Source organism: Nicotiana attenuata, unplaced genomic scaffold (assembly GCF_001879085.1).
Source record: "Nicotiana attenuata strain UT unplaced genomic scaffold, NIATTr2, whole genome shotgun sequence".
NCBI classification, from domain to species: domain Eukaryota; kingdom Viridiplantae; phylum Streptophyta; class Magnoliopsida; order Solanales; family Solanaceae; genus Nicotiana; species Nicotiana attenuata.
The window spans coordinates 146,019-169,659 of record NW_017671323.1 but is presented as its reverse complement, the minus strand read 5'-3'; the positions used below and the strand labels follow the sequence as shown (position 1 = coordinate 169,659).

General features: G+C 38.5%; 2 protein-coding genes across 3 annotated transcripts; one reads left to right on the top strand and one right to left on the bottom strand.

The window, feature by feature from the left end:
• The first annotated feature begins 886 nt into the window (after positions 1–886).
• LOC109207560 lies at positions 887–1,310 on the top strand. The gene is made up of 2 exons (XM_019370499.1): positions 887–940; positions 1,047–1,310. The coding sequence occupies exons 1-2, from the start codon at positions 887–889 to the stop codon at positions 1,308–1,310; spliced, it is 318 nt and encodes a 105-aa protein (XP_019226044.1).
• An 11,824-nt stretch (positions 1,311–13,134) lies between these two features.
• Positions 13,135–23,099, bottom strand: LOC109207566 (chaperone protein dnaJ A6, chloroplastic-like). Of its 2 annotated transcripts, none has more exons than XM_019370503.1 (8): positions 22,923–23,099; positions 22,167–22,269; positions 18,267–18,408; positions 18,132–18,213; positions 15,336–15,378; positions 14,592–14,640; positions 14,378–14,458; positions 13,135–14,293 (listed from the first exon to the last, which is right to left on the bottom strand). In XM_019370503.1, exons 2-8 carry the CDS (start codon positions 22,259–22,261, stop codon positions 13,451–13,453), a joined length of 1,335 nt encoding a protein of 444 aa, XP_019226048.1. In that variant the 5' UTR covers positions 22,262–22,269; positions 22,923–23,099; the 3' UTR covers positions 13,135–13,450. The 2 variants fall into 2 exon arrangements, with proteins under 2 accessions (XP_019226048.1, XP_019226049.1); XM_019370504.1 differs by having other exon boundaries at positions 18,132–18,189; positions 22,923–23,098.
• Positions 23,100–23,641: the final 542 nt, after the last annotated feature.

Below are 23,641 nucleotides of genomic sequence, written 5' to 3'. Positions count from 1 at the left end.
GGGCATTGAGCTAGATCCAACGAAGATAAAGTCTATTCGGGATTTACCTCCTCCGAGAACCAAGAAAGAGGTTATGAGTTTGTTGGGAAGGTTGAATTACATCAGCCGGTTCATTGCTCAGTTGACTTCCACCTGTGAGCCCATATTCAAGCTGTTGAAGAAAGATGCAGCGATTAAATGGACAGATGAGTGTCAAGAAGCCTTTGACAAAATCAAAGAATATCTGTCGAATCCGCCAGTCTTGGTCCCACCCGAACCTGGGAGGCCTTTGTTTTTGTACCTGACAGTCTTGGAGAATTCCTTCGGCTGTGTCCTCGGGCAACACGATGTGACCGGGAAGAAAGAGCAGGCAATCTACTATTTGAGCAAAAAGTTCACAAGTTATGAAGCCAAATATACCCTGTTGGAAAGGACTTGCTGCGCCCTAACTTGGGTCGCTCAGAAGCTTAGGCATTACCTGCTGGCCTACACCACTTACCTCATCACCAGGTTGGATCCTTTAAAGTACATATTCCAGAAGCCGATGCCCACAGGGAGGTTGGCAAAATGGCAAATCCTGCTCACTGAGTTCGACATAGTCTATGTCACTCGCACGGCAATGAAAGCTCAAGCTCTAGCGGATCACCTAGCTGAAAACCCTATTGATGATGAATATCAGCCTTTGAGTACTTACTTTCCAGACGAGGAAGTGAATTCAGTTGAGGTAATTTCAGAAGACGCCAATGCTTGGAAAATGTTCTTCGATGGAGTGGTGAACGCAAAAGGTTTCAGGATTGGGGCAATTTTGATTTCACCCACCGGTCAGCACTATCCAGCCACAGCTCGGCTTCGGTTTTTCTGCACAAACAACACTGCCGAGTATGAAGCCTATATTATGGGTATGAACATGGCAATTGACCAAGATGTGAGAGAATTGGTAATCATGGGAGATTCGGATCTGGTTATCCGACAGGCTTAGGGAGAATGGGATACCGGGATGTCAAACTTATACCATACAGGAAACATGTGGAAGATCTTAGCAAATGGTTCAAATCTGTCGAGTTCAGGTATGTCCCTTGGTTCACAATGAGTTAGCCGACGCACTCGCTACCTTGGCCTCGATGTTGCCGTATCCAAGCAATGTCCATATTGACCCGTTGAAAATTCAAATCCGAGAAAGGCATGGTTACTGCAATAAGGTTGAGGTGGAACCAAATGTACAACCATGGTACCATGATATCAAGATGTTTTTGAAAACAAAGAATATCCCGAGCAAGCCAGTGGATATCAAAAGAGAACCACTAGAAGGCTCGTTGGTGGTTTCTTCTTGAGCGGAGAAGTTTTGTACAAAAGGACTCCAGATTTGAACCTTTTGAGATGTGTGGATGCCCAAGAGGCCGGAAGAATCATGAATGAAGTACACGTAGGAGTATGCGGACCTCATATGAATGGATACGTTCTTGCAAAGAAAATCCTTCGAGCAGGGTATTACTGGATCACCATGTAAAAGGATTGCTTCAGCTTCGTCCGAAAATGTCATCAGTGTCTGGTACACGGTGACCTGATTCATGCACCTCCCTCAGAACTGCATCCTATGTCCGTGCCATGGCCGTTCGTTGCTTGGGGTATGGATGTCATCGGGCCAATCAAGCCAAAAGCTTCAAATAGGCATAGATTCATATTGGTTGCCATCGATTACTTCACAAAGTGGGTTGAAGAAATTACTCTCAAAGATGTCACTAAGAAAGCAGTGGTAGACTTCGTGCACTCCAACATCATTTGTCGTTTTGGTATCCCTAGAACTATCATTACGGACAATGCCGCAAACTTGAATAGTCATTTGATGAGGGAGATATGCAAACAATTTAAGATCACGCATCGGAACTCTACCCCTTATCGACCCAAAGCTAATGGTGCCGTTGAAACAGCAAACAAGAACATCAAGAAGATTCATAGAAAGATGATCCAAAGTTCCAGGCAATGGCATGAAAAGTTGCCATTTGCATTGTTGGGATATCGCACAACTGTGCGTACATCAGTCGGAGCAACACCCTATCTGTTGATGTATGGCACTGAAGCCGTAATACCTGTAGAAGTTGAAATTCCATCTATTCGGATCATTGTTGAAGCTGAGATAGAGGACAGTGAATGGGTCAAAACCCGGCTGGAACAGTTAACCCTGATTGATGAAAAGCGAATAGCCGCAGTCTGCCACGGGCAGTTGTATCAACAAAGAATGGCCCGTGCCTACAACAAGAAAGTGCGGCCTAGGAACTTTGAAGTGGGGCAACTCGTTTTGAGGTGTATTCTCCCTCACCATCAGGAAGCAAAAGGAAAGTTCGCCCCAAATTGGAAAGTTCAGTACATTATAAGAAAACTGTTGCCAAAAGGGGCATTGTACTTGGGAGACATTGAGGGAAATGATCCTGAAACAGCTGTAAATGCTGACGCAGTCAAAAGGTATTATGTTTAGTCTTTCTGCAGCACCAATATTATCCGGTTGGGATGACAAAGGCTTTCATTCTCGTTACCCCAAACACTTTTACCCTTTGAGCCGGTTACCTTTCTTTGATTGCCCTCTTTGGAACCCGAAAAAGTTTATCAAAAAAAAATATATCAATCAAAAATCAAAAAAATCAAAAAAAAAAACTTCCTGAACTACGTTCGACTTGATTCCGAAAGGATATGTAGGCAGCCTCTCTCTGGGGTTCAGTCACACCAAAAAAAAAATCCAAAGTTCCCCAAAAGTTGAAACTGGGGCAGATGTTATAATGGTTTGGCTACGGTTCGCCTCAATAGTTCCAAAGTTGTAATTCAATCCAAATTCCTTTTACCCCAAATCCTGTTATGTTCAAGAATCGGAGAATGCAGTTGCTTGGATCTGATGCAACAAGATGAGAGAAATAAAATGAGAGAGTCTTATTGGTGAAAACCCACACGGGCACTGTAAGGCGATGGTGAGTAGAGAAACTGAAAATGAGAGAGTCTTGTTAGTGAAAACTCGCAAAGAGCACTACAAGGCGACGGTAAGAAGAGAAATGAGAGAGGTCAATTGGCGAAAACTCGCAAAGGGCGCCGTTGATTGAGAAGAAGGAACTCCTTACAACCATTGGCACTGAAAGAGTCCTAGCAAGGGTTCTCAATTTTAAAACACGAGTCATAATGGGTTTATGAGAGATTGGATAGTTGCGCAGATCGGGTATCCAGTCCAAGGAGCATGTCATGTCTATTGAAGTCTGCATGCACTCCAGATAAGTCCTTCTTTCCTCCCCCGAAAGGGACACTTCTCTTTAAATTCATTATCCTGTCCTTTCTTTACTTTTCTTTGAATCCCTTTCGGTTTAATCCTCCTCCGAAACTAAGAAAAGATGGCAAGATTGGTTTTACAGGGTTCTGCTTAGCAAAAGCCAAGTTCAAGTAATGGCACCCAGCCTTAGCAGGTGCATCAAGTCGATCTCGACTGGCCATGATGGCCGAAGATCCAAAGTCAAAATTATTAAAAAGGAAAGAAATCCAAAGTCAAGTGCCCATAAAGGCAAAAGGAAATGAAAAGCCAAGCCCCACAATGGTTAACTATCATGTGGAACTTTGAAAAGTCAAGACCCCTGGGTTTAGAAATGAAGCCAGTTCCCAGAAAGCCAGCAAGCAATGGAGATTTCATCGAAAGAGTTGGGCCGAGATCAAGTGATCAAAACAATCAAGGCCACAAAACCAACCACCGTTTCAAACTGACAAATTGTTCTTTGATTTGAAAACAGGTGCAATCCAAAAACAACCTCGCAAGAAGCAGGTGCAATAAAAGCAAGGTGCGCGGAGACCAGAATGGTCCTGCAGCGGAAGTTAACCCAAAAAGGGAAGTCCCTTTCGAACTCTTCATGCATCCCCCTGAATAAAGTGCTAAAGTAAAATGAGAAGAAAGAAGAAGAAAATTCAAAACCATGGTAGCATAGGGCCTCTAATCTCTAGTTACGTTTTCCCAACATAGGGTCCCATTCCCTAGTCACTCCCAGCATAACCTGGTAGTCTTTTACATTACAGGGTTCCACTCCCTAGTTGATTCCCGGCATAACCCGTGGACCTTCCCGGCATAACCCGAGGACCTTTTTCTTTTTCGGCATAACCCGATAACCTTTTCCGGCATACCCCGTGGACCTCCCCGGCATAACCCGAGGACCTTTTTCTTTTCCATCATAACCCGATGACCTTCCCCGGCATAACCCGTGGACCTCCCTGGCATAACCTGAGGACCTTTTTCTTTTCCGGCATAACCCGATGACCTTCCCCGGCATAACCCGTGGACCTCCCCGGCATAACCCGAGGACCTTTTTCTTTTCCGGCATAACCCGATGACCTTCCCCGGCATAACCCGTGGACCTCCCCGGCATAACTCGATGACCTTTTTATTTCCGGCATAACCCGATGACTTTCCCGGTATAACCCGTGGACCTCCTCGGCATAACCCGAGGACCTTTTTCTTTTCCAGCATAACCTGATAACTTTTTCGGCATAACCCCTGGACCTCCCCGGCATAACTCGGGGACCTTTTTCTTTTCTGGCATAACCCGATGACTTTCCTGGCATAACCCGTGGACCTCCCCGGCATAATCTGAGGACTTTTTTCTTTTCTGGCATAACCCGATGACCTCCCCGGCATAACTCGAGGATCTTTCCGGCATAACCCGGCCATTTTTCCAGCATAACCTGGAAATCATTCCAACTTAGGGCCCCAATCCCTAGTTGATTTCATTGTAGATATAGGGCTCCACTCCCTAATCTCTTTTTGCCAAGGATACACAATCCTGATTTTATTGCTTAAAATAGTTTAGATTTTGTTGCAATAACTCACGAAATTTTCCTAGTGAAAACTGGGGCAGAAAATTTCGTTTGTTTGTTTGTTTTGGTGCCTGAACAGGTTTTTACCGTGAGGCACAAGGTTTGAGATGACCAAAAGAAGAAGTCTCAACCCAAATAAAAGAAAGAAGAACAAGAAAAGAAGTTGAACTCTGAATGTAGGAGCGGAGAAAAGATGCGGACTACTCAAAATTTGGTTGAAGTCACAAGCTTTGCATGTCCCGCCTTGATCCGAAAAGCTGAAGAAGATGAACCAGTGGTGGCAACTAACGAGCATCAAGATTCAGATCAGAGTCTGCGGGAAGAACCTGCCAAGACTCGAGATCAAGCTTTAGAAGGTTTATAGATAGGAATCTTGTAACTCGTAGTTGATAGGCTTAGCTAGTTTAGCTTTTCAACTTTCATTTTGGTGTAATAAGGAGTTCAGCAAGCAGGAACAGCAGCAATAGCAGTGAAATCACAGTTTCCCGGTAGTCCCAACTACCAAAACTTCCAGAACTACACTGACCTGATTCCTTTATAGCGAAGGATATGTAGGCAACCTCCGAAGCAAGGTTCGGTCAGACTCTTTCAAAAGATGCTTCTCATGGAGTTTCAAACGGGCAAAAATCCCTCATAACTGCTCATTTTATCTTTGCCCGAAAACCCGTCGTGTTTCCGAGCAAAGAGGGGCAGCTGTGAACATGTGATTTTTGCCCTATACGAAGTACTCCTATAAAATCCGAAGAAAATAGATTTTTTGTTAATTATTTGCATTTTAGGAATTTTTGCAGAATTTTATTTAATTGTTTGCATTTGTGTGCATGTTTAAGGTTTATTTAAATCATGAAAAATACCAAAAATACCATGCATTGCATTTAGGCTTTATTTGTACATTTTTTTAGGATTAATCAACAATTATTTGTTTTATAGAAATTTGAAAATCACAAAAAATAAAGTAGCTCATTTTTACATTCTTTGTCTTTTAATTTTTAGTTTATTGATTTTTCTCTTTTAGTTTAGAATTAAGTAATTTTTATAATTTTTGTAATTAGGTAATTAATTTAACTTCACATTTTTAGATTAATTTAGGTTTTTAATTCNCTGGATACAAAGGCCGTTTTAGCCTAAGAGGGAACAGAGAAGGATACATTGGAAAAGTAGTCAAAGGCTCAATCTCCCACAAGGAAACCCTTGGTTGCCTGTCGCCTGCTGTTGACTCATCCCAACCAACCTATAATTTCGTGAAATTTATTGTGTAAATATGAAGTATTAGCAGCAAAAGTGACTGTTTGGCCCATACAAGAGAATATGATTGTAGATCTGTAACTTCCTTACTGTAGATTTATAATTTTTTTCTCTTTTAATTTAGAATTAAGTAATTTTTATAATTTTTGTAATTAGGTAATTAATTTAACTTCACATTTTTAGATTAATTTAGGTTTTTAATTCAATTTAGGATTTCTTATTAAAAAAATTTAAAAAAATGAGAAAAGAGAAAAGAAAGGGAATAAGAGAGGGTAATTCAAAGATTGGATTTTTGGAATTGGACTGATTTTAAAATAACCAAACCAGCCCAAAATTGGCCCAAAACCAAAAATCCAATCTNCCACCCGGTCCAACCCACTCTCAACCAAACGACCCCATTTCGTAACAATCTAATCACAGTCGTTGGAATTTGATCATCCAGCGGCTCGGAACTAAGGGTTTGTTAACATATATATGTCTGAACGAACACCCCTACCCCCCAAAAAGACCCCTCACTTCATCTCTCTCACCCTCTCTCTCGTCCCTCGCCGGCTCCGCCACGGACCACCCGCCGGAAATCGCCCACGGCGGCGCCGGTGGTCCAAGCCCTACCAAATTAATACTAGACGATCCTGAGCCCCTTCCAAACACTCTCCCACCATCAGTTTTCCCAAAATCCCCACCCAATTCCACCAATTTTAGATCTAAAAACCGGAATTCCAAAACCCTAGTTTACCCAAATCACTCCAAATTCACACCCCTATGATCCTTGCACCCCCCCTCCCCCGAGCCCTAAACCACCGTTAATCCCCTTCGAATCAGCCTCAATTTTCTCAAATTTTGAATCTAAGATTCTGAGAAAAGAACCCTAGTTCCTCTTCGTTCTTTCTCAGTCAGTGCATGAAGTTTATGAACCCAGACGACCATTAGTTGGTTGTTCTTGTTAAGAACAGCCAATTAATGGCTGTATAAGTTCATGGGTGTGTCCTGCAAGAAGTTTCATCAACTGACCGCCTCAGGTCTTTTCTTTTTTTTTTCTTTTTCTCTATTCTTTGTTCTTAATGTCTGCCTCATCTTTGTTTTCCCTTTCATGTAGCCAGCAATTATGTTTTCCTTTATTTGTTTTAATTTCTTTACATGGTCGTCTGTTCTTTTCTTCTTTGGTTTTCTTCTGTCAATTAGTTTTAATTTGTAGTTGATTGTCAATTAATTGGTTAATTTAGGATTTCAGACTTCTTAATTAGTTCCTAAAATGCTGTGATTAGCCAATGTTTGTTATCAGAATTTGAAATTGTTGACCAAATCAGCAGGCTCAAAAGCTGAAAGTTGGGATCCTGCTGTTTTAACACAAGAAGAGACCAGACTTTGATGGACAAGTCATGTCCAAAAGAGGCAGGGATTCTTTATGTTGCTGATTATACAAAAAATTTTAATAGATTAGCTCCTTCTTTTTTATGTAGTTAGTATGTATTTAGTAAATTACAATGTAATGTGTTGATTCTGAAAACCTTCTTATTTCGTTTGAAGTTTGTAATTAACTAGGTTTTTAAATTCATATATTGGGATTCAAAAACAGCTACGTTAGTAGTTTGATTATATTGTGGTTATATTTTAAATAATAGTGAAGCAATAGGCCAGATTATGAGCCCACTCTGTAAAGACGACAGGGCTTTTCTTTGTTTAACGTGGGCTGAATCTGAGGCCCAGATAAAAGTCAAATGAATCTGGGTTTAGGCTGTTAAGCCTGGACCCTAAGCCCGAAATTTGGATCCAGTTGTGGAGGTCCTCTTTTATTATAAGTCATAGAGTAAATATGTGTTGTTATTGCAATTCATGTGGTCAATTTTTAAAATTAGGATTGTGTTTGATTTTTGAATACTTGTTTTACTTAGAAGCAAACTGAGATTTGGTTGTTGTAAATATGCAAGTGCTGTTAATTTTAGAGGTGGATAGGCCTAGTTGCAAAAATAGGCCCGCCTACATATAAGCCCAATATGGGCTGTTCTATTTGGACTCAACAAAAACATTTCTGAGTCCTTTCCTCTTGAGGATGGATTCCAGCCTAAAAATAAATTTAAGGCTGCCGATCCCCCTTAGCTAAATGACCAATGGTCCATCGTTGGCCCAACCCCTCCAAGAGAAATAATTCTAAGCCCAGCCTTCCCATTTTTCAAGTTAAAAGATTTCTTAGTTTGGACTTCAATTAGTATCCTTAGTCTTAATGAAATAAAAAACGCAACTCCCTTAGTTCAAATAAAATTGAGGCGTGCCATGCCAAAACCCATAACTTATGGCCCTCGTATTGAGTGCTAACTTAGTATAGTAAAATATCCTTTTTAAACACTCGTAGTTTGCTTTAGGCTCGACTTAGACTATTGTGGTGATTATGTATACGTTCGCGTAACATAATTACGGATTTCGTTTTAAAAATAAATCGAGGGATGCGTTCGCGCAACTTCAACCAAACTTTCTTAATAAATAAACAAAGCGCTATTAATTGCGGACACGTTCGCGTGCCATGATTTTCGATGCGCCAAAGAAAAAGAGTATACATACGTGATAATAGGTGAATTTGACTATAATTACACCTTAAATAATCACCTTCTTGTGTAGTTTTAATGCTAAAAGTGATGAAAAAATGCTCTTATTAGTGCTTTTCATGATTTGTAGGTGATATATGTATAAAGACGGCTAAGGAGCAGTTTTGGAGTCAAAAGTGATGAAAAAGAGGCCAACTGTGAAATTTCCTAAGTGACCCGTGCAAAAACAGGCCGAAGATTCAGAGAACTGGATCCACCGCGGTTCCACCGCGACCGCGGCAGAACCGCGGTGGGAAGCAGCTGCAGAAGATTGAGATTCCGCGAGGGTGTTTGGCCGCGGTTCTACCGCGACCGCGGCAGAACCGCGGCAGGCGCAGTAAACTTCAGGGACCAAAGTGTCAATTACGGGATTTTTAGACCTAAACCCTAGTTAAAACATTAGACTTCGCCCAAGAGAGGCATGTATTGATTTTTTAGGTTTCTTAGCAAGGAAAAAGATTGGGAGAAAATACTCTAAACATCTTTCTTCTTTTCTTTTGATTTTATGATGAATTCAAGCTTAGTTTATTTTCCCATAGCCATGAGTAGCTAAATTCCTTGTCTAAGGCGTTGATGGAACCTATTGGGTAATGAACTTCTTGTTTATGTGAATACAAATTGCTAGTTTAATCTTTATTTGTTCAACTTCGTGTTCGTTGTAGTTAATTGACAGGATCCTCAATTAGTTGTGCCTATTTAGTGTGCATANAAGCCCAATATGGGCTGTTCTATTTGGACTCAACAAAAACATTTCTGAGTCCTTTCCTCTTGAGGATGGATTCCAGCCTAAAAATAATTTAAGGCTGCCGATCCCCCTTAGCTAAATGACCAATGGTCCATCGTTGGCCCAACCCCTCCAAGAGAAATAATTCTAAGCCCAGCCTTCCCATTTTTCAAGTTAATAGATTTCTTAGTTTGGACTTCAATTAGTATCCTTAGTCTTAATGAAATAAAAAACGCAACTCCCTTAGTTCAAATAAAATTGAGGCGTGCCATGCCAAAACCCATAACTTATGGCCCTCATATTGAGTGCTAAATTAGTATAGTAAAATATCCTTTTTAAACACTCGTAGTTTGCTTTAGGCTCGACTTAGACTATTGTGATGATTATGTATACGTTCGCGTAACATAATTACGAATTTCGTTTTAAAAATAAATCGAGGGATGCGTTCGCGCAACTTCAACCAAACTTTCTTAATAAATAAACAAAGCGCTATTAATTGCGGACACGTTCGCGTGACATGATTTTTGACGCACCAAAGGAAAAGAGTATACGTACGCGTAACTCAATTCTTTAAATACGAATAAATCAAGTGATTAAAAGCGGTTAAAAGATAAATGCACATAGGTCCTAAAAATGAGTAGTTAAACAATTTAAGCCAAGTGATAATCACTAAGCGACCGTGCTAGAACCACGGAACCCGGGAATGCCTAACACCTTCTCCCGGGTTAACAAAATTCCTTATCTAGAATTTCTGGTTCGTAGACCTTTGAATAATAATCAAAATTTCCTCGATTTGGGATTTTAAAATAAACCGGTGACTTGGGACACCAAATAATTTATTCCAAGTGGCGACTCTGATAAATTAATTAATCCCATTTCGAATAATGTCACTTTAATTGGAAAAACTCCTATATACCCTCGGGTGTAAAAAGGAGGTGTGACATTGCTAACATCAAAATCAACCATGCACGCAAGTCATAATACAATATATGAAGCCACCCAAAGTCTCAAATTATAGGACAAAATGTCAGAACTCAAACGAACGGTCGAATCGTTACATTCTCCCCCACTTAAACATACGTTCGTCCATGAACGTGCCAAGAGTCGTTCCAAAGTCATCAAATCACGGTAAGAACTCATCATGCACATAACCATGGGTGATGTCATGCCCATACACAATCCTAACTAAAGATTCTTCCTTCTAACTTAGCTTACAATTCTTAGAACCAAATTCCAACTTTCGGAACTCCCTTTAAGTTATGATTCTTGTATAGATACATTATATCAATCCCAACTAGCTGTATCAAGCCATCAATATACTATCGAACATCACATTCCAAGGCTAAGCCGAGTTTTGTGGGGTAAAATTTTCCATTGTGAGGGTAAATAATTATTACTTATGGTAGGTTAGATTGACACGGACATCACTACGGAAAGCCACCCGAACAAGTAGGGTAAAACAATTTTTGCTAGGTTGATCACCTAGTTATTGTTTATTATGTCGATGTCGATACAGTACTCCCGATGAAAGGTAAAAGAAGATATTTTTAAGTTAGGCCTAACGAGCCAAAAATAATTTCAATGACTTGATACAATTGAAATTATTTCGTATGATGTTTATTAAGATTATGGATTGATATAATTATTTAAAAAGGTTTTATTGTCGGCTAGATTTCACTAATCTTTTTATTTAAAATTGATTAATGGTATGATTGATATAATTGTTTACCTCTTTATATCAAATATTGGTTGCATTATTTTTGTAAAGCATTATCTCGGGTAGGGGTGACAAATGCCTTGTTTGGGCTTGTCAAGACGGGTTGACTCATTAATGGATCATTTTCCAACCCCGCTCAAATTCAATTGGGTTAAGATAGGCTGGGTCAAGATGAGCTAAACAATGAGTTATAACCCAACCCGCCTAAATTAACCCAATTTTTTTGCAATATTCTCAACTTTTAAACAAGCATATATAAAATATTCTCACATATATAACAATAACTTTTATTTTCATTTTTCGTAAATATCATTCTGGAATGGTTTATGATGACAACATTATTTTTCCTTTTTTCATATTGCTTCTTGTCTTATGTTTTGGAATAAATGTCAATCCATGCCTAAAGAATTCTTTGCTCTTTTTTGAATTTAGAACTTTGTTTGATAGTTGTTTATCTTATAATACTCATAAAGATCATAATAATAAAATTTAATAAAGTTAGAACTTCCCAGTCAACCCCAACCTCCTCCCACCACCCCAACCCCTACCCTACCAGAACCCCCACCCCACCCTAAATAGAAATATTATTTAGAGTACTTTATTTTGGAATTGTAGATAGAGTATTTTCTTTTTTATTTCAACAAAATGGATATTTTCTTTTTACAATGTAAAAAAAGTATTTTCTTTTATTTCAACAAAGAGTACTTTCTTTTCATATTGTAGAAAAAGTATTTTTGTTTTGTTTCAACAAGAAAAAGAGTTTTTTTTTTTCCAGTTATGAAGTTCAAATTTCAACGTTCTTGCATGAAAAGTAAAGCAGCACATTAGTTCATTTGGTTTGTGTGAATTTTAAAAAGAATAATTGAATTCTTGAAGAAAATTAAGTCCTGAAAATGTTGGCTATTGGAGGGGGGGGGGGGGGGGTATACAAGAAATATGGGAATTTGGGCGGAGGTTGAGGAGAGTAGTATAGAAAATTATTCTTCAAAAAAAGATTTCGACTCTCTAGCCAAACACTAGAAAATAAATTTCACTCCTACCAAATATGGAAAAATAAGTGATAAAGTCACTCCGAAAAGTATTTTACTTCATACCAAACACACCTTTAGAAGCTTTAAAAGGAAACTGCTATTAATGGGTCACTTTGGATTGAAATTATGGGGTGATTTGGACTACCAAAAATAAATGGGTTTAGTTGGGTTGTGCCCAAACTTAGCCAATCATTAAAGTAGCCCATGCCCAACCTATTAAAACCTATGGGCCACTTTTGCCACCCCTATTCCAGGTACTTGAGTTAGAGAAAGTTTATTAATATTTATTTAGTATTGTGATGATGTACTCAGCTGTCGAGGTATATGGCGAGGCATTACTTCTATTATGTGGCAGTTTTCATCTTGTGTCTTACTTTCTTTGAGTTGAAAATTATCCCAAGTAGTTTTTCTATTCTTTTGTATAGAGGCTCCATAGATAGTAGTATTAAACTGTAATAATAGGGTTGCACGTTATACATGAAAGAATAATTATTTTATTTGATTTTATCATTCTTTTGAAATGTTTCATTTATGGTTTTGAATATGAAAATCATTTCATGATCTGATTCGAAAATGTATATGAGGTCAGAATGCATCATATGGTTTGGTCCGCTTGGATTAGGCAATGTGCCGATGCCGATCACATTGTTTTTAGTGTGACATGCCTCCTACTTTTTCCTGACTCAGCTGAAATGGACTGTGCAACTAGACTTTCAGTGGTCCTGCTATGCCAGCAAGTGCCCCTTGTTTATTTCCAACTCATTTTTCTTCTTTTTCTTTGTTTTTTGGCAATCAATTATCATGTTTAGGCTGTTGAATTGTGTGATGTAATACCGTAATAACGTGGTATTTCATCTTGCTTCTGTTGAGAGTGCATGTATCCTTATAGGTTGAAGTTGTTAGCATTGTTTTTAATGTTCATGCTATCTACTTAGACAATGAATAATCAACAGATAACTATTGTGTTTAACTTCCACATTTTTAAAGCTTCAAATTGGGAGTTCCTCAAGTTTGGGAGACTAAAAATTATCTCAAAAATGATCATATTCAAGAAGCTATGGATAATATGAATATCTAAATTATCCGCTGGTTAACCCATTACCTATTTTGGACTCGCCAATGCCCGACCCACCCATTTGCCACCCCTAGCTATAGTACACGTTAATAAATCAACCCTCAAGTGTTCCCTAATACAACAACTATGCTACATATAGATTGATGAGGGATCAATCTTAAAATTGTGGTCTGTTAATTTTTGGAGCAAACAAAGGGGAATATCCCAAAACCCAAACACCCCCGTATATAAGTTTATTCAGAAGTGAGGAAGATGCAGCTCCTTCAGCTATTTCCTACTGCTGGTAGCCTTAGCCTTTTTAAAGTTGGCTAGTTCTTCAATGAGCTTCCTCTCCTCACTACTCACGCGTTTCGGAATCTCAACTTGCACTCTCACCAGCTGGTCGCCCCTCATGTTATGTTTGTTCAGAAGAGGCACACCTTTTTTCGCCATTACCAGTGTTGTGCCTGGCTGGGTACCAGATGGAATCTTTAGATCAAGCATTCCATCTACCGTGGGCACCTTTGTTGTTGTCCCCAAAATTGCATCAATATAAGAAACTTTGCAAGTGTAGAGAATATTGGTGTCATCTCGCTTTAATACAGGATCTGGGAGAACTTCTAGTGTAACAAAAAGATCGCCTGGGGGTCCACCTCTCCTTCCTGCATTACCTTCAGACCGAACCCTTAGCCGGCTACCTGAATCTACACCAGGGGGGATTTTTAAGCTAATACGCTTCGATTTCCTCACACGTCCATCCCCACTACATGCGTTGCAAGGAGTAGATATCTCTCCAGTCCCACTGCAAGCAGAACATGTAATCACCTGCTGGAAGACACCCAGTGGAGTCCTTGCTGAGGAGACAACCTGCCCTTGCCCACCACAAGTATTACAAGTTGATGGTTTAGTCCCTGGTTTTGCACCTGATCCATCACAGGTACCACAGCTTTCAAGCCTACCAATTTCAATCTCTTTCTCAACCCCAAATACAGCTTCTTTGAAATTCAAAACCAAATTATAGACCTGATCTTCGCCTTCAGTTGCGTTGTTCCGTGAACCTCTTCCTCCCATACCCATGCCACCCATGCCATCGAATAATGATTCAAACAAATCAAAGGGATTGCTAAAATCCTATCAATGAGCAACAAGTAGTCAGAAATCTATGCATAGCATATACAACAGCTTGTCACTTGTTGGATAAAGATGGAAACTTACCCCCATGCCCATGCCAGAACCTTTAAGTCCAGCCTCCCCATACCTATCATAGATGGAACGTTTCTCATAATCCGACAAAACCTATTGCAGAACATTCAGCCAGCATAAGTACTTCGAGTATGTCTTGTTATATGAAAACTAAATGGTGCTTTCAGTTTCATCAAGTAGGGAGAAAGGACAGCATTAAAAAAAAGAAAAAAAGAAAAAAATCTACCTCATAGGCATTACTAATCTCTTTGAATTTCTGTTCAGCTCCAGGTTCTCTGCAAAAGAGGAAAGCAAGGGTGTTCATGAGAATCTCATATACTAATAAAACTAGTGAACACTTATATAACAAGATATAACTTAAGCTTATAAGATTCAATTATTGACACTTAAACAGCTATCAAAATCCTCCCATTCATAGTTTCATAGAAAATATTCATCTGATTATGACTTTTGAATTTTCCTGTGTCCCCATCTATCCTGAATGTTTCTAATAAAATTCAGCAAGTAAAGGTTGGAAGTTTTCATTTGCTAGGATCCTTTACATTAGTCACATATCAAATAAAATATAAATCGATATAAGATCAGGTGATATGCGTTCTATAAACCCATGTAGCAGTTCATCTTATACCCCAGTAATTCCTGATACAACTCCCTCTAGTATCCAAACATTTACTTCCATTTTCTCATCTTTTTTCTACCCTTTTTTTAACTTGAAAAATAATACAAACAGTATAGATTCTACACAAGTAACAACAGGTAAAACTAAAATCTGAAGTACTTAATCATCCGGTCTTGAGAAGTAAACATAATCGCTCAAAGTATTACTGAACTAAAGACAACTAAGCTTTTTCTTTCTTTCTCAATAAGAAACTAGAGAACAACTAAACTAGATACATAGTATTCAATATCATCTTCCAGCAACAAGACCAAAATAAACGGCAAAGTATCTTAGAGTTTGAGAAATACTAACTTGTTCACATCAGGATGGCAACTCCTTGCAAGTTTTCGATAAGCTAAGCAAGAAAAATTAAATACTCAGCAACACAACACAAATTTTCAACACTTCCAATTCTTTTAACACAGAATGAATTGTGATTTATAATTAGTGAGGTTTTAAGTGATAGCCAATCTTCACGGACAACTAAATCAGCATTTTGTAGTAGATAGGCTACATCCAAGGATATTAACATAATTGCTCGTCTATCTTCATGTTCATGCAAAGGAAACAATAAAAGGAATTGAAGTTGCTCATGGTGAAGCAAAGTAAATAGGAAATGGCCTGTTCAGGGGTGGTAGAACTACTACCGAGCCAAGCCAAACCAATGGGGAAAGAAAAATATTGATATTGACGAACAAATTAAGAAACATTTATTAAGTATAGAGGATAGGGCTACCATCACTAATGCTCAAATTTTTATGTTTTTCTTTTTCTTTTTCTTTTTCTTTTTCTTTTTCTGTACATTAAAATTTACTCACTCTTTCAGAAAAGGTCAAAAAGCAAAACTTCACCCAGAATGTACCAAAACTGGGAGCATTTATGGAAAATAAACTTGCATTAGTTTTTTTTCTTGTGACACAGATTCACCATACTGACAGCTTTCTGAAAAATGTAATTTTTTTTAAAAAAGAAAAAATAGAACACCAACAGAATCATTAGTATTTTGTCTAATGTTCAAAGAGAAAGTTCAGCAAAGCAGGTTCTTCTGCTTGACGCCAACACCCCTGTTCAATTGCGCTCATTGAAGCAGTTGTGGGAAAACATAAACATGGATTTGAGTTTTCTCGTGTTACAAATTCGTCAAACAGAGAACAGCTCTCTGAATTTTTTTCCACAAAGGACAGAATCATTAATGTTTAACTATGTCCAGAGAGAAAGTTCAACAAGGCACTAAAAGCAGGTTCTTCTGCTTGTCCGTCCTTCTTCTTACACTCCTTAGTCAATCAATATCATTGTGATCCACTTCTGATTCACCCATCAGTTATTCCGGGGATCAAAACCAGTGCCTTCATCCTGTTTCTCAACTAATCCTTCATCTTTGTTTACCGTCTTTGTAAATTTCGCATATTAAAAGTAGCATGGAAAATTAAGTGGAAAATAGATTTTTTTATAGACATGTTTTACCATAACTGCGAAAGATCCATCCAACTCCAATCTCCTCTGAACTGTTTGTGTTTTGTGTTAAAACTCCCCATTGTTCTCATAGTTTTTGCATCAGAGACTACTCAAGTTCCCCTACCTATCAAGCAAAGAAAAAAGGAGACTACTCAAGTTCCTATTCGGTTAATACTCCAAATTCTCCACTTACATGTCATCCAAAATAATCATCACTTAAAGCTCAATAAGGTCAAAGTCTTTTGTTATTATTTCAAGGTGAAATTTAAAATTTTAACAATTTTTTTACTAAAAAAAAACAGAGATAGCTTAAAGAAGATAAAAGTACCTTTAAAGGAAAAAGATAATCACATTATACATTTATATAACAAGTATCTAATGTTCCTCATCAGCTTCAAATTCGGTTAATTATGCACCACTACTCATGAGCAGAGTGTTGGCCAGTTAAGAATTCACACATTCAGACATGAAAGTAGCGGAAATGAGGATGCTTAAATGGATGTGCCGGCATACTAGGCATGATAAGATTAGGAACGAAGATATACAGGACAAGGTGGGAGTTGCCTCCATGGAGGACAAGATGCAGGAAACGAGGTTGAGATAGTTCGGGCACGTGAAGTGATAAGAATGGACCTTGGACCTAACTCACACCCAAAAGCTAGCTTATGAGGTGAGTATTGCCTAAGACCATATAAGGAGACCAAGGCACACAATACCCACTAATGTAGGACACAACTCAACACCCCCCCCCCCTACTCTGGCCTGCAAACTAGAGCATGGACAATATAAATAGTGGTCCAACATCGGTAACAATAAATTGGGATGGGCCTGCCTCTAATATCATGATAAGAGTGGATCTTGGGCCTAACTTTACCCCAAAAGCTAGCTTATGAGGTGAGGATTGCCCAAGACCATATAAGGAGACGAAGACACCCATTACCCACCAATGTGGGACACAACTCAACAAAGAGAAAGAGCACAAATACCCCAGTGAAGAGGTGCGTGAAGTTGGCAGTGATAGGTCTAAGGAGAGGTAGAGGTAGACCGAAGAAGAATTGGGAAAGGTGATTAGACATGGCATGATAAATCTTCAGCTCACCGAGGACATGACCCTAGATAACATGGAGGTCGAAGATTAGGGTAGAAGGTTAGCAGGTAGTATAGTGATTTCTCTTTTTTCCCGGAGGAAAGCATGGTTCTAGTTTAGAGCACCTTATTTGCTCATTATTATTATTATTATTACTCTATTATTTATCTTATTCTTCAATTTTATTACTAATAAATTTTTTTTACCTTCTTTATCTTAAATATTTTTGTTGTCAACATTTTTTCAATATTTTCTATCTTAACTTTTTTACTCTTATAGTTTTCAAACCTGTTTTGAAAATACTTCTCTTGAGCAAGGGTCTATCCAAAACAATCTCTCTACGTCGCACAAGATAGAGGTAAGGTCTATGTACACCCCACCCTCCCAAGACCCCACTTGTGGGATCAAACTGGGTATGTTGTTTTTGTTGTTGTTATTCATGAGCTTACACTCTCAACAAATAAAGAGAACGGCAAAGATGGGTCTTTGTGCATTTCACCTAGAATGAATCTAGACTGGGAAATCAAAAGCATAAAATATAAATAAGAATAGAAGGCTTTACCCACCACTTTTTATCTCTGATTTGCTTGCATTTCTAGACACACCTAGGACATCATAGTAATCCTGCAAAACATGTAAATTTTGGGCCTATTATGACAGTAAGGTCCATTACAGAAAAATAGAATCACATATTATCTTACTCTATCTGCCCTAACAATGAAACGAGCCCCTCTCTGGTGGCATTGATTCTTGTGCGACACTGGGCTGTAAAGTCCACGCAGCGATTCTTGACAAAAAAGTGTGGAACTTGGTGACGCCAATGCCCTTGTCTTGCTTGAGGAACTGCATCAACAATAAAAGGGTTTGTAAGTGTGTGCATGCCATGGGTATGCTGAGTAGGTAATACAAGAGCTATCCCTCGGAGCAGAAAACATGTCAGTATTGGAAACTTCTTTAAGAGAAAAAGCATAAGATATTAAGAAATAAATAAACAACCCACCATTAAACAAGAAGTAGCACTTCAAATGTTCAACTATCCCCTCATGTCACAGACCTATACTAGCAAGTTATACACAAACAATTTAAAGACCGCATACCAAAGTACATACTTATATGCATATAAAGAAATCACTTCTTCAACACATGATGCTTCATGTCATAATCTGAGAGCAACTCTATGTGCATCTCTGTCCAGTGAATGTGCAAGAAATCGACATAGTATTGTTTATTTTGTGTATTATTCTTTGGATTGAATTGGATACCCGTTTCCTTTGCTTTTTGTACCCAAATTGTAGATGACAAAGAAATGGACCAGGACCTAACTCAACCTCAAAAGCTAGCTCATGAAGTAAGGATTGCCCAAAAACATAAAAAGAGACCAATTTCCCGTCCTCACACCGATTTTGGAACTCAACATCCCCTCCATGATCAGGCCTAGACATTTGGAGCGTGAACAATGCAAGATGGGAGCCCAACATCGGGTAAACAATGAATTGGGGACTCGCTTTGATACCATGATAAAGAAATAGACATTGTGCCTAACTCAACCCTAAGCTAGCTCATGAGATGAGAATTGCCCAAGATCATACAAAAAGACCAATTTCCCATCCCAACAAAGATGTGGGAACTCGGCATGTGAGAAATAGCACAGGAAAATATTATTAATATGCGTATGAACTATTGATCATATGTACGGAGCTTGTTAGAGATGTAACTAATATGATAACCATTTGAGAGACTTGGTGAAAATATTTGCAAGTTGATTATTTGATTCACAAACTTTGTAACAATATCTCTTAAGAATATCTTTTCTCGACGAAGTGATAGTCAACTTTAATGTATTTAGTCCTCTCACGGAACATCGGATTTGATGCAATATTAAGGGCAGTTTGATTATCACACATGTTCCATCTAACTGATTTTTTCAATTTTCAATTTTCAATTCTCTAAGTAACTTTTGGTCCAAACTATATCACAAGTTGGCATAACCATTGCTTGGTATTCTACTTTTGCACTAGATAGAGCAATCGCATTCTATTTCTTGCTCTTCAAAGACACCAAATTACCGCCTACTAAAACACAATATCTAGACTTGAGCGTCTATCTTAAGGTGATCCTGTCCAATCATCATCTATGCATCCAACGATCTGCTCATGGCCTCAATCCTCGAGCAGTAGTCCTTTGCCTGTAGATGATTTTATATATCAAAGAATTTAGATAGTTGTATCCAAATGACTAGAGGGAGAGTCCATAAACTGACTAACAATACTCAGATGAAAGAAAATGTCAAGTTTATTCACTGCGAGTGTAAGAACTAGAAACATCTTCTATCATTGCTCTTGTTGTTTCTCGATACTAGCAGAACTGGCATCAACTTCTCAAATTCTTCCATGACTGCCTATACCTAGCCCAAGTAAGTGGATATATCTAATTCCTGCTTCTTAAGTTTGTCATCCAAGATATCACATCATAAAAGGAGATATGTCATTAGTGTTTTGGTTTGCGCAGGCTAGGCAAACACCACAGTTACAAATAAAAAAAGATGTTATCAGTGCATAAAGAGCGAGTCTTTCCCAAAACTGAATAACATTTCTGGAATGGATGAAACAAGGGCATCAACTCGAAATCAATAGAGCGCCACACGAGACTACACAATTGAGCATCAACCTTCTCCCACTGTGCTTAGGTATTTTCATCTCCCTCACTATCCTTTTTGGTTAAGTGATCCTGAACAACTTGATCAATGCACCACAACCCAAATCAAGGAAGTCCAAGTTAGATAGTTTGAACTTCCCATTAAGGGTTTAGAAGTAATCATAACACTTGAATTCCAACTCTCATACATTTGGAACTAAAAGCACCAAATCCGAAAGACATGATTGGATGAAGGGAGTTCTAAGCAAATATTCACAAGGTTGCTAAAAAGTAGTTGTCGAGCTGTATGAACTGCTGTTGCACGACAAAATGACTTAAAAATAAATCTCAAGACTATATATTGTTCAGGAGATACCACAGTAAACGAGCAAAATGGAAAGACCAAAGAAGCTGCCGAAATCGAAGATAAGTTGCTGAAGTGAAAATATGACCAGATCAGTGACTGTCGAAATTGCTTGAAAAGGGTAGGTTTAGGTTGGAATCACTAGGCGTATCTCAAGAACCAAGGATCAGAGTTGAAGTCGCTGAAAAATTCGTCATACGCTTGCCACGTTGATTTGACGCACTGCCGGAGAGACTATTGTTGCCGGCACATAAGGGCGTGAGAAGGGTCAGGAGCCGAAGGGGCTAACTAGGCTTTGCTCGCCGGAGCTTCCCGCACCTCGTGGTAGTATTGATTTTCGCAAAACACAGATAGAAATTGGTATTGACGTGGACAACCACATAAGTCGGCGAAAATTAAATGGTGACTGCAATTATATTTCCAGAAGACGATGGTATTTTTGCAATCATCTTCTCTCATCAATGCTCTGAAACCACGTGACAAATAGCACAGAAAAATATTTTAAGATGCGTCTCAACTATCGTCTTACACTGAGCCCTATTTATACTTATACTTACATAGTACATACTACATATTTTTCAATGTGGGACACTAAATATAGCAATATATACATGAACTATCTAACAGATACTATAATATCTTATTTGGCACATTAAAACCTCCAGACTACATTTTTCACATATTGTGCCTACCCCTTTATAGGACGAAACAATCCCCACAAAAGGGGGTTGCATACTGCTTGCTAATCACGTCCAACCTCGTCTCCGCAAGTAAATCTTATCGGAACATTCAGCCTCCTCATATTTTCATTTAGGTTGCAATAATATTAGTTGTAAATTTTTATTACCTGATATCATACAGATTACACTTGAAAATTTTAATCCCAACTGTAATGTTGAAACTTGTCTTAACGTAATGTTAGGATACAAGCATATGAAATTGCCCTCACAATCCTATTTATTGTAATATTCACAATCCTATCACCAAAATTCAATGGCATTATACCATCTCAAAAATTCAATGGCATTATAATAGTATTATCCTCACTTACCTAGTTGCAAACCAGATGACCCCTGTAAGCGATGGACATCAATAATGTTCCAAAAAGAGCATGAAAGACCAACTAAGTAATACCTTTTTTAAACCCCCCCCCCCCACCCCCACCCCACCCCACCACCACCACCACCCCCCACCCTCCCTCCCCTCCCCGGGAGAGGAACCAGCTGTCATTTTTAACATGACCTGTTATTAAAGATTGCATCTTTTTGTAGAGAAAAGATGTTCTAGTTTCATATTTAATTATGCTGTTGGAGGCCAACATCGGTTCAATAGCTAGTCAAAGTGTTCAGAACTTACATGGAAGTCTGATTTTTCTTCTTTTTTTCTTTTCTGTTTTGAACACTAACATAGGTATGCCAAGGATGAGAGAAAATATCCAGCAAGCGTCTAAATCCATGATGCGAACACTACCAAACACACTGCAAATGAATGACTTCACAGCCTATGCAGATTTTGAGATGCCAAAAAGGTTATATTACTAAACTGTGGAGCATAAAATGAAGATGCATATAAAGATGAAGTTCAGTTGCCACAGCAGGCTCACCAAAATGGAGATGCTGAAAATTTACTAGTAACCGATAATTTTGTTAGAAACTGAGGTAGACCTCTCCACGTGCTTCCACACGGTACGATTGCCATTCAATATACTGCAAGTGCATGAAGAAATATGAGCTATGAAATTATTGTAGACTTAATTTCAAATGAACAGAACACTGTGAAATATCCACAAAATTCAATATTACTAGAGCTCAGTAAATGAAAACAATTGGTAAACAAAGAAAAGGCCAATACAGAGAGGGTGCATTTGGTATGGAAGTTTGGGGTCAATATATACAAGGTGCAAGATAAAGCATTAAGATAGTGTGTTGACAATATATTTGAGAATTATTACCAGTTGACAATGAAGTCTAAGTGTTCATCTATGGAATAAGAGCTGAGATATTTTCAAAGGAATATGCTTGCACTCATAAGGGAGAAAGTCATCTTCCTCCTTTGGGCGAAGAAAATATTTTCTACAATTTAAGGTAAACCAAACACCTTAAAACATGAAAAACACCTTAAATGTTGATTAAAGCAAGTGATATGGGTGTAATAGTTAAGAGTACTTATAAACTTAATGACTTCTGCCCATAAACCAGGAAATCATTTTTGACAATTAAAGAGAAACATTATCTCGAAAACATTTTCCACTATAAATAAAAAAATTTACTCTCTCTATGTCCGGACTATACGGATGACGGGGAGCAATAACGGAATCTCAAACTCGTAAGATTGAAGCAATTGAAAATCGACGGCAAACCTGGAAATGAATCTGGAGCAAGTTTTCTTCGGAAGGCAGGTAATATGAAGTGCGGAGCTACGCGGCGACGCTGAGCAGAGGTCGGAAACGGAACGAAGAAGCTCTGCAGGTCTCAGGAGAGAGCAAAGATGAGGCTTTAATGCGAAACATAAAGACCCTCCCACAACACTACTTATTATATCCGATGTTTATATATTTTCTGAGGTAAAATGGCGCAAAGGAATTAGGGAAAAGGTTATGTAGGCATTTAAATTTTATTGGATTTAAGTCCGTGAAATTAGATTATAATTTGAACTCAAAATATATTAGGCTAAATAAATATTATAGTCTAATATAATTGAATTAATTATATAAGTCCAATACATATGGATTAAATAAATAAGTCCAAATTCAATGGGCTAGCCCATTTAATTGGGCTAAAATGATGAGCCCGCTTTATTAAGCCCAAGATATCATCTTCCTAGAGGCCCAGTTTGGTGTCATATGACGTGGTACCCCAAGTCAAGCGGAAGAGCCAATAGGATCATGCCACGTGTCAAAATGACAAGGCATGCCAAGTCACATCAAAATGCCAATGAAATCACGCCATGTATGCAAGTGACATGTTGGGGCCAATCAAATGCAGCCTAGTCACACTTTAATTTGATTGGTCGGAAAGAGTTTGTTCTTATCATAACTCTTCCCTCCTACAACTATAAATAGGGGTCTTCATAACCCAG

Coding starts and splice junctions, on each gene's coding strand:
- LOC109207566 (XM_019370503.1), bottom strand. CDS start 22,261: ATGGCAATCGTACCGTGTGGAAGCACGTGGAGAGGTCTACCTCAGTTT. Junction 18,409..22,166: donor TTTTCAGCATCTCCATTTTG/GTGAGCCTGCTG, acceptor TTGTTGATGCAG/TTCCTCAAGCAAGACAAGGG. Junction 14,641..15,335: donor TGCCATCCTGATGTGAACAA/GTTAGTATTTCT, acceptor CCTCTTTTGCAG/AGAACCTGGAGCTGAACAGA.
- LOC109207560 (XM_019370499.1), top strand. CDS start 887: ATGGCAATTGACCAAGATGTGAGAGAATTGGTAATCATGGGAGATTCG. Junction 941..1,046: donor TCATGGGAGATTCGGATCTG/GTTATCCGACAG, acceptor TGTCGAGTTCAG/GTATGTCCCTTGGTTCACAA.